This window comes from Ochotona curzoniae, unplaced genomic scaffold, assembly GCF_017591425.1.
Source record: "Ochotona curzoniae isolate NIBS_2020 unplaced genomic scaffold, NIBS_Ocur_1.0 contig_2321, whole genome shotgun sequence".
NCBI classification, from domain to species: domain Eukaryota; kingdom Metazoa; phylum Chordata; class Mammalia; order Lagomorpha; family Ochotonidae; genus Ochotona; species Ochotona curzoniae.
In genome coordinates this window covers 435,410-449,504 of record NW_024465421.1, presented here as the reverse complement: position 1 = coordinate 449,504, position 14,095 = coordinate 435,410, and the positions used below count along the sequence as shown (strand labels likewise).

The window sequence follows — 14,095 nt, the reverse complement described above, 5'->3', positions numbered from 1 at the left end:
TGCCTGAGTCAATGGGAGGAAAAAAAAAAAAAAGGAAACGCACACTCTGCCCTTGTGGCTTGAGGAGGGCCAGCCACTGTGGCAACCTCAGCGACTGACCTCAGCCCTTCCTCCTCCCGCCGCATCCTCCCGCAGCGGCTGCCCAGGCCCTCCATCTGGGAGAGACAAACCAGTGAGCCAGTCGGCAGCCCTTTTTCGGGAGCCTGGTCCTCACGCCAAGCCGCCGGCGCCGCGAGGAGGGGCGGCAGCGCGCCCCCGGCGGGCCACACGCGCGCCTGGCCACTCAGGCGCCGGGCGTGCGCGCGTGCCCGCCCTGCGATTGGGCGAGCGTCCTGCCGATCAAGGCGGGGCCAACGGGAGCTCGGCCAATAGCGGGAGGGAGGCCCGGCGAGGCCAGCGGCCCTGTGGTCTGCGCGGTGGTCGGAGAGTCGCAGGCGTTGGAGGGAACTGCCGCCGCCCGTCCCCGCTTACCCCGGCTCGCTGGCTGCCACCCGGCCCCGCCGGCCGCGTCATGCCAGGCGCTGCGCGGCGCTAAGTGCCCGGCACCGCCGCCCGCCTGCCCGGCCGCCCGCCCGCCCCAAGCCGCGCCCACTCCCCAGAGCCAGAGGGATGGTGGTAGTCACGGGGCCGGAGCCAGACTGCCGTCGCCCGGACGGTGCCATGTCCAGCTCCGACGCCGAGGACGACTTTCTGGAACCGGCCACCCCGACGGCCACGCAGGCGGCTCACGCGCTGCCCCTGCTGCCCCAGGAGGTACCCGGACAGAGGGGAGCGTGCATGGGTGAGAGGGGGGCCGGCGCCAAGAGCGGGGTTGCAGGGCAGAGCTGACCTTGGAAGGTGAGCTGCTCGGGGTTGGATTTCGGGGCGCGGCTATGCTGCCCCGCCTACTCCCTCCCCTCCCGACCGCCCAGGTGTGTCTTCCCCCATCTCAGAGGGCTCGTGGTCCCCCAAGCCCCTCCCCTTCCATGTTGGCCCCTTGTGAGGCTTCAGTGCCTCCATCCCTGTATCCCACCTCTCCTAAGCAGCGGAGGGAGGGCAGCCTGCACAAGGGGGACCCTGAAGCCCCAAGAGGTGATGGTGTCTCCTGGAGACTTCGAGAAGAGAGGCTTTGGTCATTGCCCAAATTGGCCCTCCAGCAGTCCAGAGAAGTGGGACACGGAGCTGTCTACCCTTCCGGAGCAGGTCGGTGGGAGCTGTGTGCACAGCCCAGGGCCCTGCCCTCCTGGCTGCCGGGCTCATGCACTGGCTGGCTGCGCCTGGGCTTGGTCTGGGTGCCCCAGCATGGTCCTGGCTGAAACGACCCTCCAAGAAGAAGGGCAGGTAGACACTGAAGATGGAGCCCAGGAGGGAGGGACTAAGGCAGTGCCCCAGGTGGGAGCCAGTGAAGTGAGAGTGCCCCGGGGGGCATGCGGATAGCTTTCTGTTGGTGCCAGGAGCCCTGGATACCCACACCACCATGGGGCACTTGTGAGAATGGGTAAAATTCTAGACACAGACTGCAGCTGGGGGGAAAAAAAGAGCCATTGAGAGACACAGTAGTGCTATTCTTTTTCTTCTTCTTCTTTCTGTTCGTAGTCCTTGGGGCAACAGTGTGGTTTGAGGGAAAGGGAACAAGGCCCAGAGGTGGCAGACCGTGGCTCTGGTGCCAACTGCTCACCCCCACCCCCCACCCCCCAGTGACCGCATTGCTCTGAGCTTCCTAAACTCTTTGCAGTTACTTCTCCCCACTCTGCTTGAGTCTTCTCGTCTTTCATGCAGACACTTGGGTTTCTGCAAAATGTCTTTGGAAGACAGTGGTTAAAGAATCCCATCAGTGAGAATTCCACCATATTGGAGTCCAGGGCTGTGCCTAAAGTGGCTGGAGAGGACCTGGAGGCTACGTGGAAGGCCTTCCCTGGGCTGGGGGTGCAACACGCCTTTGCTTCCTTGCATTCAGTGAGTTTGCTGTGGTTGGGGTGGTTAGCAAGAGCCAGGCCCTTGGTGAGTCTCAAGTCACATGTTGGTCTCGTCCCTTATCTCACAAAAGCGTGTGTGCGTGGGGAAAGGGACCATCCAGTCCCGGAGCCATAGACCTGCCGTAATAATTCAGAAGAATGCACTGGGCTAAGATGTTCGTTGACCTGGAGGAAGTCTGGGAAAATTAGGGAAGACTGGAAACCACAGGTGTTGAAGGCCATTGAAACGGGAACAATTGCCTGAGCTTTTGAGAGGGAACCTGGAGCTTCCAGGCCTGGGCTGTGATTTGCTTCAAAGAGCCCCCTCCCCTTGTTTCCGGAATCTCACTGGGGCTGGGGCCTCAGTCCTGCAGGTTAAGCAGGAGAGGAGATGTGGGAGAGAGGAGGAAGAGAATGCGAGGGCAGCTGCCGAGCCCATGTGGTTGGGAAGCCTGTGGCCTCCTTTAGAGCAGGTTGACGGGAGAAAAGTCATCGGCAGCAGTTTAAGCCAGGCTCTGTCATCAAGTGGGTGTGGCATTTGGCGAAGTTGTGATGCAGGAGTGTTGGGGTCAGCTCTCCTGGGAGGGGGACAGTGGAGGGGAGACAGAGCAGATGTGTGGACAGAGGTAGGGTGACGGTGGATGCCGCTCACCTCCATGGGCATCAGAGAGATGGCACTGCAGATCCTGCCATCCAGGCGGCCTCACGTAGTGAACCACCCGGAGGAGCGTTGTTTTCCCAATAGTCCGTGGGGAGAAGAGTGGGAAGGACATTTGGGGCAAGTTGATGATGTAGAGGTTTCATCTTAGGGAAGAGATGAGGGGCGTGGCGTGTGTGAGACAAGCAAGAGGAGAACACCCCTAAGTGGACAGATGTGACACCTGTCCCACCCAGGGGGTCTGAAGAGGGGGCAGCCCCGGGTGCCTTGCCTGAGAGCCCCGGTGGGTCCCTTGCAGTTTCCCGAGGTCGTGCCCCTTAACATCGGAGGGGCCCACTTCACCACACGCCTGTCCACCCTGCGTCGCTACGAAGACACCATGCTGGCGGCCATGTTCAGCGGGCGGCATTACATCCCCACGGACTCCGAGGGCCGGTACTTCATCGACCGAGATGGCACACACTTTGGGTATGTCTTTCCTTCTCCAGTTAGCTGGGTAGTCCTGGCAAGCGAACAGCCCAGGCTTGTGTGGCTGGGTCCCGGGCGTTGCATTAAATCAGCTTTTTCGGACAGGCATTGGGGTGAAGCAGGTGAAGCCACTACACGGAACACCCTCATCCCATATGGGAGGGCCTGGTTCAAACCCCAGATGCTCTGTGCTTCAGATCCAGCTCCCTGCTGATGTCCTGGGGGGCACGTTGGCCCAAGTCCTTGAGTTCCCACCATCCGTGTTCCTAACTTCAGTCTGACCTTGGCTGTTGTAACTCCCTGGGGAATAAATCAAAGGGTGGATGAACTCTCACTCTGCCTCTCCCTCTCTCTGTCACTCTGCCTTGTGGATAAACGCATACGTCTTTACAAAATAAATACATAAAATAGAAAATCCCTGAGAAGAGTTACTTCGGAAGGAGGAAAGCACATTTTTGCTCAGTTTTGGAGGTTCGCGGTCTAAGTTCAGGCGGCCCGTTTGGTTGAGGGGTCTGATGAGGTCGGAGGAATGCGGATAGATGATTCCAACCCAAACCAGGAAGTCAGAGAGACGCTCAGCCGAAGTCAGCTTAGAACATTCACCCCGTGTGTGAACTGCCTCCTAAATGCAGCTCCAGTGGCCTAAGAGTGTTCTCTCTGGATAATGTCATTGAACCGTAATTGTATCACGTATCCGCCCTTAATCCAGTGGCCCTTAAATCCATCAACATAAGAGTTTGAGGACCAGACCTTTAATACATGGGCCTTTGGGGGGTGCCCCTACTGTTAGCTAACCAATCTGGCATAGTACGTCGAAGAAGAAGTGACATACTGATTGAAATGAATGATTATGTTTTTTTGAGTTGAATTGGAATTCTTGATTTCTTTGCCAGAGAAACTACGGGCGGCCAGACACATTCCGGATGTCACACCCAGGTCAGGTGTGATGCGATCTCTGAGTCTCGGACCTGGAGAGTTGTCTTCTGTGTGGACAGGAGTAGATGTGATATCACGAGAGGCAGGGAAACCTGAGACAGCTGCTCCAGGAACACCTTCGGATCCAGACCCCAGAGCCTGGCGTCGGTGTGTGGGGTAGCTTCCCAGCTTCTCCCAGTCTTTTAAAATAACACCACAAGGGCTGGCGGTGTGTGATGCTCTGCCTACAATGCTGACAGTCGGTAGAGGAGCACTGGTTTAATTCCCAGCTGCTCCAGCACTGGTTCACATCCAGCTCCCTGCCTGTGCTCCTGGGGAGACAGCCAAAGATAGCCTAAGTGCTTGGCCCCTGCTACCCACGTGGAAGACCTGGATGGAGCTCCAGGCTCCTGGCTTCAGCCTGGCCCAGCACTGGCGTTGCAGCCATTTGGGAAGTGGAGGATATTTCTGTTTCTCACTATGTCACTTTGCTTTTCAAATAAGTAAAATTCTAAGAAAAAAAAAAAGGAAGTTCCTATTGTTATTTTCATTTTCACATTAACACGTACAACAACTCAATCTTTAAAAACAGAGAGACCTTCTCAAGCTCAGGTGTCTGACAACATCACTTGAAATGTATAGGCTTTGTATCTCAGTTTCCTTGTTTGTGAGATGAAAAATAATTACAGCTGTTTTGCAGACCTGTTCCTGAAGGTTGGAGACTTGGGCCTCAGGCTAGGTGCCTGTCAGAGTGCTAGGTGACTTCAGACAATTCATAGGAAATGGAGTTAAAAGATACATTTATTTTTATTCCAAAAATTTGATGCCATTGACTGTTTCTTCTTCTTTTTAATTACTTTATTTTGATAATCGACGTATTGATTAGGGCACAAAGGGCCAAGGGCTACAGGAAAGTGGGTAAGACCATTGTTTCCACATTATTGGCTTTTTTTTTTTTTCTGTATCTGGCGGGAGAGGGACCATAAAGGGAGAAACCTCACCCAGCCTCCCACCCATCCCAGGGTCCCTGATGTGGGACATTGACTTTTTTCGTAACACGTTTTTCATCAACTTTTAAAATATCTCTCAAATACATGATTTCAAAACAATTTTTTTGCACTAAATTGAACTTACCTTTAAATTCCATTTCCCACAAACTTTTGGAATTATTCTCGTATATGGCCAGAACTTTTCTCCTCTTTCAATCTGACTTCGGAGATATTTGGAGAACTGACATGACCTTGACTCTGCACCAAATGACCAAGAAGGCAGAAACTCTCAAATTACTCCTTGTCTGCACTGACCTTCAACTCTGATTGCCCACGCTGTGGGAAGGGTCACTTTGATCCTCAGAAAAGGAACTTCTGGGCAAATTATTTGTTTCCGAAGCATCTGGGTTTCCCCAGTGGATTGTCAGCTGCTTCCAGTGCTGAGAAAACAAAGTGTGACATGGCTCGGCAGAACTATAAAAAGCTTTTTGTTTGCAAGCTGTTTGGGGAGGAACGTGCTGGCCCCAGCTGGCAGCACTGTGAGTGGGGCCTTGCCCCAGGGTTGTGTTTTTCAGAGCTCACCTGGGTTCACTGAAGATCCCGGAGGACCAGTTTTAGAAGCAGGGCAGGATTTGACTTGAAGCTGATTCGCTGTGCCCAGGTGGGCACCTGGGCCTGTGGCAGAAAGCAGGTGGTGGTGCCATTTGTGATTGGACTGCTCAACCACAGCGACCTAGGATTCCTCAGTGGCAGGTGATGTTGAAGAAACTCCTGTAAGATGGGGCTCCGGGCACTTTCTGGGATATATCATTTTTGGTTGGTTCCACTCATACTCTCCCTGCACCCCGATGGAGGCTGCTTGGGTCCCCCTCTGGAGCAGTTCCCCGACTACATTCAGCGTACCGTGCTATGGTCTCATGTGTGGGCCACTGTGGATGTGACTGTACAGTCAACCACACCTGGACATAAGCTTCTAGCTGCTGCAACTGAAGGATGTTCCTGAGCCTGTCTGGGCCCCACTTGAGCCTCATCTATAAAATGGAGATGAGCTAGTGCCCACCTCAGTGTTACTGAAAGGTTAAATGGGCTAACACAACAATATCAGCTGGTAACGTACTAATGAGGTAACAGCTTAATCCGGGGTTTATTTACTCTCTCCCCATACCTACTGTGATGGATCTCATTACTCTTAGCACTGAAAACTCTAAATGGGCAATTAGAAAAAACTCGATTTGTATTTTATTTGTTTATTTGAAAGGCAGAGTTACAGAGAAGACAGGTAGAGAGCTTCCATCTGCTGTTCACCTTCCAAGTGTCTGTAATGACCAAGACTGTGCCAGGTTGAAGCTGGGAGCCTGGAGCTTCATCCAGGTGTCCGCCATAGGTGACAGGGACCCAAGCATTTGAGCCTTCTTCCACTGACTTTCCAGGCACATTAGTAGACGGCCAGGATTCGAACCAGTGCTCACATGGGATGCTGGTGTAGCAGCTGATCGTTTAACGCACTCCATCACGACACCAGCCATGTATGATATTATTCAGTCTTAGAAGCGATTTGTTGAAACACTAGGGTTAGTGCATTAATTTGGTTTTTGTTACTGTTCTAGAATAACTCAGTCAAGATCACTTATAAGAGGCTTACCTAACCCACAGTTTCAGAGACTGGAAGTTCAGAATCAACTAGCCAGCATCGAGGCAGACATGTGGGGGTGATCCAAAAATCACATTGCAAAACATGAAGCCAAACAGCCTCTCGGAGAAAAGGGGGCACTCTTGTAGCGGTTGCTCTCGTGAGAGCTGAAATTGGGGTGCGCCCATGAGAACCGTCTTAATCCTGTTAGAGGGTCACTTCCCACCAGTCTCACCTCTTAAAGGTTCCAAAACCTCCTCCCATGGCCAGATTTGGGCTCAAGCTTGTCAGATGTCAACCCTGCGGGGCTGGACTCGAACCACAGCAGCCTAGAATGTGAAACAACTCAAAACTCTTACACATGGCTGGGTGGGAGTGTAACAGCTGCAGCCCCCCCTTCACCATGCGCTTCCTCAGAGACAACACTGCCTGGTGTTTACCCAGGGGAGGTTGCCCTTGTATCTGCAGAAGGCCTTGGGTAGGAACTTCTGATGCAGCCTCACCTTCAATGGCCCCAAACTGGGAACAACCACGGTGTCCACCGACAGGAGAGCCAGAATGCAAATTCTAATCTGTTCACACAACAGTCTGCTGTCTCTATGCTAAATCATAAGCAGGAAGTATTGTTCCACACATCCCATTAGATGAATCTTGAAAATATTCTGCTGGCAAAAAGAAGCCATATGCAACAACGCACTCTGTGATTCTGTTTCAAGGAGCTTCCAAAGATTCACGGGAAGGACATGTTACTCTTTAATGCCACACCACACACGCGTTCTGGAGCATCCCTTGTATGTGAATTTCAAGTGAAGGCACAGCTAATGGCTGCTGACAGCAGGAGAAGGTGGAGCAGCTGTCTGTTAAGGAGTTGCCTGGCAGGGGCCGAAGGAAACCTTAAAGAGTTAAAAATGGGGGGTGGGGTAGGGAAATGGCACTGTGGTACTGCCAGTTAAATGCCACATCTCGTGTCAGAGCATCCGCTCGAGTTGCAATGGTTCTACTTCCAGTTCCCTGCTAATATGCCTGGGAAGGGAGCAGATGCGTGTTTTGTCCCCTGCTTCCCACATGGAGAACTCCGATGGAGTTCCTGGCCCAGCTCAAGCTCCTAGAGGCTCTGGGGGCGGGAAGGAGTAGGTGGAAGAGCTCTCTGTTACTCTTCCTTTCATATAAATAAGTAAATAAATCAAGAGCAAACATGTTTTTAAAGCCTTGTCTTCCAAAATGGATGGACATATTCTATATCTTTTTTTAAAGATGTATTTATTTTTATTTATTAGAAAGGCAGATTTGCAGAGAGAAGGACAGACAGAAAGATCTTCAATCCACTGGTTCACTCCCCCAAGTGGCTACAACGTGCAGAGCTGAGCTGATCCGAAGTCAGGAGTTTCTTCCAGGTATCCCATGGGGGGGCGGGGTGCAGGATCCCGAGGTTTTGGACCATCTTCTGCTGCTTTCCCAGGCTGTAAGCAAGGAGCTGGAATGGAAGTGGAACAGCTGGGACATGAACCAGCATCCATATAGGGTCCTGGTACATTCAAGGAGAGGATTTAGCCACTGAGTCATTGTGCTGAGCCCTGTATATCTTTTTTTTTTTTTTTTAAGCAGAGAGAAGGAGACACCAAGAGAGAGCTTCCTTCCAGTGGTTCACTTCCCAAATGGCAGCAGTTGGTGGAATTAGGCTAATCTGAGGCCAAGAGTCTAAAGTTTCTTCTAAGTCTCCCACATGAGTGCAGGGGCTCAAGGATTTGAGCCATCCTCCACTGCTTTCTCAGGCCGTAAGCAGGGAGTTAAATCAGAAGTGGCATAGCCAGGGCATAAGTTGGTGCCTATATGTGGGATGCTTAGCCTATTATATCAGAGTACCAACCCAAAAGTTTTCTCTAGTTGATTTAGGTGGTGGTTGTGTGGGTAAATTTACTTCAAATAATTGAGCTGTGCAGTTAAGATTGGTATATTTATTGAATATTAATAACAACTCAAAGTACATATTCTAACTTATCTTTTTGTTATAAGTAGTGAATAGCAATAACATCTAATATTACTGAATAATAATTATACTGATTGTAGCATCTAGCAACATTTATTAAGGGTTTACTCTGTGCTAAGTATTTCTCAGCACTCTATTTGTTTGAAAGGCAGAGTAGCAGAGAGAGAAGATTTGAGAGAGATATCTTCCATCTACTGGCTCATTCCTGAAATAGCCACAGCAGCCAGGCCTGGGTCAAGCTGAAGCCAGGAGCCCAGAACTCCATCTGGGCCTCCTGTGTAAATGAGAGGGGCCCCAAACACTTGAGCCGTTGTCTGCTGCTTTCTCAGGCTCATTAGCAGGAAGTGAGAGCTGAAGCAGAGCGGCTGGCACTCAAACCAGCCCTCCACAAGGGATGATGCTGGCATTGCAAGTGGGGTACGTGAACCCTAAGACAGAATGGTCAGGTTCATTTGCTTGAGATTATGCAGCTGGCCATTGAGTTCCAGATTCTGCGCTGTCACAGCCCTGGCACATCTCAGATCCGTTTGTTCCTCCTCACTCTTTCTCTTCTCCTTCCTACCCAGAGATGTGCTTAACTTCCTGCGCTCGGGGGACCTGCCTCCCCGGGAACGGGTGCGGGCTGTGCACAAGGAGGCCCAGTACTATGCCATCGGGCCCCTGCTGGAGCAGCTCGAAAACATGCAACCGCTGAAGGGTGAGAAGGTGCGCCAGGCGTTTCTGGGACTCATGCCCTATTACAAAGGTGAGGGGTCAGCAGCCCAGGACACTGGTGGAGTTCTGGGGGGACACGGGGCAGGCACGAAGCACCTGTAGTGTTCAGACCAGACCAAATGGGCCCAAGGTTCATTCAGGTCACCCGAGGTGGGAGAGAACATCCGCCTCCCTACTCACATCAGGAAGATGTGGGTTGAGGTGTCCCACTTTGCTCACGATGACCAGCAAGTCAGAGCATTTTAAGATTTAGTTATGCACTTGAAACACAGAGTCACAGTGTGAGAGAGAGACAGACAGAGACCTTGTATCCACTGGTTCAACCTGCAAGCAGAAGCAATGGCCGGGGCTGGACCAAGCCAGAGCCAAGAACCAGGAGCTTCCTCGGGGTCTCCCACAGGGGTGAAGGGACCCAAGCACACGGGTCTTTCTCCACTGCTTCCCCGGGACCACAAGCAGGGAGCTGGATCACAAGTAGAGCAGCCAGGACTCGAACCAGTACATATATGGGATGCTAACGTCACGGGTGACAGCTTTACGCACATACCCTGCCGCGGTGCCAGCTCCTGAGGATTTCCCTGTGCCATTTCTCACCCCACTGACAGGTGCTCTGTGTTTGCTCCCACATAGATCATCTGGAGCGGATTGTGGAGATTGCCCGGCTGCGGGCGGTACAGCGAAAGGCCCGCTTCGCCAAACTCAAGGTCTGTGTCTTCAAGGAGGAGATGCCCATCACCCCTTATGAGTGCCCGTTGCTCAACTCGCTGCGCTTTGAGCGGAGTGAGAGTGACGGGCAGCTCTTTGAGCACCACTGCGAAGTGGATGTGTCGTTCGGGCCCTGGGAGGCTGTGGCGGATGTGTACGACCTGTTGCACTGCCTAGTCACAGACCTCTCGGCCCAGGGCCTCACTGTGGACCATCAGTGCATTGGGGTGTGCGACAAACACCTCGTCAACCACTACTACTGCAAGCGCCCCATATATGAGTTTAAGATCACATGGTGGTGAGTAGCCTTGGGAGGCTGCAGAGTCCCTCCTGGTGACCCTGGGATGGCGATGCCTGGAGCGGTTGCCCACTGACCCGGAACCTGTCAAGGCAAGAACCTGTCGAGGAGCCCCGGGACGCGGCTCCAAGGGGACAGAGGAACAGCTCCGGCCAGCGTGGTCGCACTTCAGATCCTGCCCAGGGCTCATAGCCCACAGGAGGCTTGGGGCCTGCGCTCACCTGGCCTTCCCTTGAGGCTTGGAAGCTTTTATCCGAGGCCAGGGGAGTGTGGGCAGGTCTTGGCCAGGAAGTCCAGAGCAATCTCGTCACCTTCTTGATCTTGTAAGAGACTTTCTGTCCTTTCTACAGCCACAAACTGATGCACCTGTCAGCATTCCCTCTGGTGGGACAAATGTGCAACATGATTGGGGGGCATGTCACCCCAGAAGCCCCCACCTCCCCGCCCCCCCACTGAAGCATAAAGAGCATGGGCCCAGTGCAGGCCCATCCCCTTAACGTTAATCCCCTGTGTTCGTTGTCTTAGGATGTGGTCAGACTTCTTTTCCTTCTAGAACACAATCTTCACCCTTCTGGAGACTTCAGCGTAGTTGCCAAAGCCATGTACCAGATTGGCCTTAGCAAACCACAATGTTTACAGCCCTGCCTCAGGGCCTCAGCTTCTCCTCCCTTCCGTCCAGGTCCCTCGCTGGCAGTGTTAGCTGCTCCCAGGGCTGGGACACCAGTCCCAGCTCCCACGGACTCCTTTTCAAAGACTTCCCCCAAGTCCAGCAGGCAAGATGCCCGGACCTTCTGTTCTCTTTGGAGAGGCACAGGGCGTCCCCAGGGCTACCGTCTCACGTGTCAGGATCCAGTCTGTGGTGAGCTTCATGGAAAGGAACCCTTCCCTGCCATGTGAAGCTCAGGTGGGTTAACCCTGCAAACTTTGTCTTCATGGAAGTCAGTGTGTCCCCAGGAAGTGAGGGCAAGACTGTCCCTAGGAATACAGCAGCGAAGCTCTGTGTGCTTTACCTGCCCTGCCCCTCCACCCCACCCATTTCGGAGAGAGAGAAAATTGCACAGCGATCCTTAGGTCATTGCTGCTGTGTCTGCAGCCCGAGGCAGTTTGTCAGGCTATGGGCCTGCGTGTAGAGAACCTGCTCGCAGCAATCCTGGTGTTCCGTGCTGCATTTAAGAACTGCCCTCTGTACTCGTGACTGAACTTGACTGCTCCCAAAGAGTTCTTGAAGGTGGTTTTTGTTTTTTGTTTTGTTTTGTTTTGCTTGTTTGTTTTTATATGTAAAGAACTTGATAAAGATAATGTCATTGGTCTCAATTTTATGGTTGGGCAAGAAGAGACTTAATGCAGCCCTGTCCTTCTGAAGATGACAAGGCCTGGCTGTGGGACCCTGGCTGGAGAGCAGTGGCCTCATGGACCCCTGGATGGAAAGAGAGATTCCAGGACATGGCCTGACCCCTCCGATAGCAGCCTCATGAGAGCAGGACAGAGGTGGAAACAGGTCCAAGAGGAAGGGGCTGTAGTACCTGTTCCAAGAGACATGGTCTGTCTCCAGTTTTCTTGCAGAGTTGGATGGTTTATTTTCAGGAGCAGCAGTGTCCCTGCTCTGATGTTAGCCCTCCAGTACAGCTCTTGGGTTTATGTTGCTTTAATTGGTGCCACCTGCTGCCTGACACGCGTTCCCAAGGCCTAGTGAGGCGATTCAAGGGGAATCCGAGGCAAGCAGAGATAATGAGGCCCAGTGCTTTCAGTAATCTGGCCGTGGTCCCATCTCCTTTCCATCTCGCTGCAGGGTAGCACAGGGCTTGACGACCGAATCTGTCCCTACAAGACAAAGAGAAACATGTTTGCAAGTTTGCTTAAACACAGGCACCGGCTTGCTCTTGCTCTTGGCATCAAGAGATGCCGTGTTTCTCTGCTCCCCTGGGTTTTCCTTATGGTGCTGTCTTCTCCGTGGTCGGGAGACAAGGGGCCAGGAGGGAGTCGGAGAGGGCAGCTGAGGACTGTCCCTAAGGAAGTAAAGGAACGCCCTCTAAGAGGAACCACCGCAGAATGTCCTCTCGAGAGCCACTGTATGATGAGGAACCTCTGCAGAATGGAAATGGTAAGGTGGTTTGCGGTAATGGTCTCCAAACAAAGAGGTCATCCCTGCATTCATCATTTTCCCAGGGTGATCCTTTTCCAGCTCCAAACAGACTAGGCCTGCAGCATGCAAGGGGCTATCTTCCAATGGAATCCTTGTGTGTTCGTAAGATCCCTCTTATCTTGACAAAGAACCAGATCCACCCTGTTCTGACACAGGCCAGGGGTTATCTGTGAGTTGAACTGAAGGCCCTGCCTTGGAACCTTTTGTTTAGCTTTGGGCACCTTTTTTCTTAGGGACCACGCTGCCTGGTTGAGAAGATGAAAGTTCCAGGAGATGAGACCTTGTGGCTCAATGCTAGCCAAAATCTCCAATAACAACAACAACAACAATAATAAGAGATCTGATGACCACACGCACACACACACACACACGCAGAGTTGAAATAAAACCACACCACATGACTTCCCAGGGAGAGGAATTCTGGCAATGCCCTGAATAGAAGAAAGGAATCCTCATCATCACCCCACTCTACCTCTGCTGTGTTCATTCACCGGGCTTCCCATGCAGAAAACAGTTCTCCATACTCCGGAAGTTCCTCTTCTTAGCTTTCTCTGGGAGCTTAGCATACTCTAGAAGCTGTGTGAACCTCACACCTCAGATGATGAGGTGATGGCATCTCATTATGGCTGCTCTCTAGGGGACCAGGAAACAGACATTTGCAAGACAGGGAGTGGGTTGAGCTTCAATGTGGCTTGGATCTAAGCTGAGTCCCAAAGAGATTCCATCAAACAAGAGCAAAGCAAAGACTACTCACTTTGAGCATTTTGAGGCCAGTAAGAGTCGTGGATACCAGCTTCTTGCATACTCTGTCCACTTCACCAAGGCATGAAGGTGCCTGTCGCACGGTCCTTAGAAGAGTGGCCTATCCTACCTGAGACTGGAGAGTTGGGGAGGGGCCAGGGGAGGGAGCAAAGCTGTGCTTTAGAATTCTAGGTGAAGTATATACGTGAATGTGTTTATATGTGTTAAGTTGGGGAGGGGCGGGTTGGCAGAGGGTTGCAGGAGGTAGGAGCAAAGATTGGGTGCGGGGACGGGCAGCCGATTGTGGAGTGGCAGAGCCCGCTGGGTCCACGGTCTTCCTCTGGATGCTGTGGGTGTTGACGCAGGATAACCTTCCTGTGTTTGTTCATGAGCCCGTCTGTAGGTCCTCTAGCACTCTCACGTGGCATTAAAGTCAAGAACCAGAATGAGGCTACCTGGCTTTGCGCTCATCCCTTCCCTGCCTTGGGTTTGGTCAGCAAATAGGTCCCAACTTCTGCTGCACTGGACCAAACAGGTTGCTCCCCGAGGCAGGGAGCCGAGCTCCTGCCCTGACTTCACCTTGAAGGTAAGCCTGCCAAGGCACCAGTGGAGTTGCCCCAGCCTTGTCTCTGTCCTAGGTAGGAGTGTTAGGAGTGTGTCCTCCTGCCCAGCCTGGGCACACAGCCCTGTCCTGCTCTGCTCAGAGCTCCCCCGAGGAAAGGAGAGTCCCCGGCTGCATTGTCCTCACTTGCACATCTCCCACCGTGCCCAGGAACTGCATGGCCAATCCCTGCTGTCCAGTCCGCACTTGTCTTTCAAGAGGGAGAGTTGGGGCTCTAAACATATGTGGGAACCTCAGGGACTAATACACATCCCAGAGGAAAACAGAGGTAGGTTGCCCTTCTCACCAAGG

General features: G+C 52.7%; 1 protein-coding gene across 1 annotated transcript; it reads left to right on the top strand.

Annotated features, from left to right (window-relative positions):
- Positions 1–501: 501 nt before the first annotated feature.
- On the top strand, positions 502–12,456 carry KCTD7 (potassium channel tetramerization domain containing 7). Its single transcript, XM_040972752.1, has 4 exons — positions 502–753; positions 2,891–3,060; positions 9,148–9,326; positions 9,926–12,456. The coding sequence occupies exons 1-4, from the start codon at positions 610–612 to the stop codon at positions 10,300–10,302; spliced, it is 870 nt and encodes a 289-aa protein (XP_040828686.1). The 5' UTR covers positions 502–609; the 3' UTR covers positions 10,303–12,456.
- Positions 12,457–14,095: the final 1,639 nt, after the last annotated feature.

What these genes read in the sequence shown, in the direction of transcription:
- KCTD7 (XM_040972752.1), top strand. Translation starts at nt 610, where the DNA reads ATGGTGGTAGTCACGGGGCCGGAGCCAGACTGCCGTCGCCCGGACGGT. An exon ending in TGCCCCTGCTGCCCCAGGAG is followed by an intron (nt 754 to 2,890) that starts GTACCCGGACAG and finishes GGTCCCTTGCAG; the next exon opens with TTTCCCGAGGTCGTGCCCCT. An exon ending in ACTCATGCCCTATTACAAAG is followed by an intron (nt 9,327 to 9,925) that starts GTGAGGGGTCAG and finishes GCTCCCACATAG; the next exon opens with ATCATCTGGAGCGGATTGTG.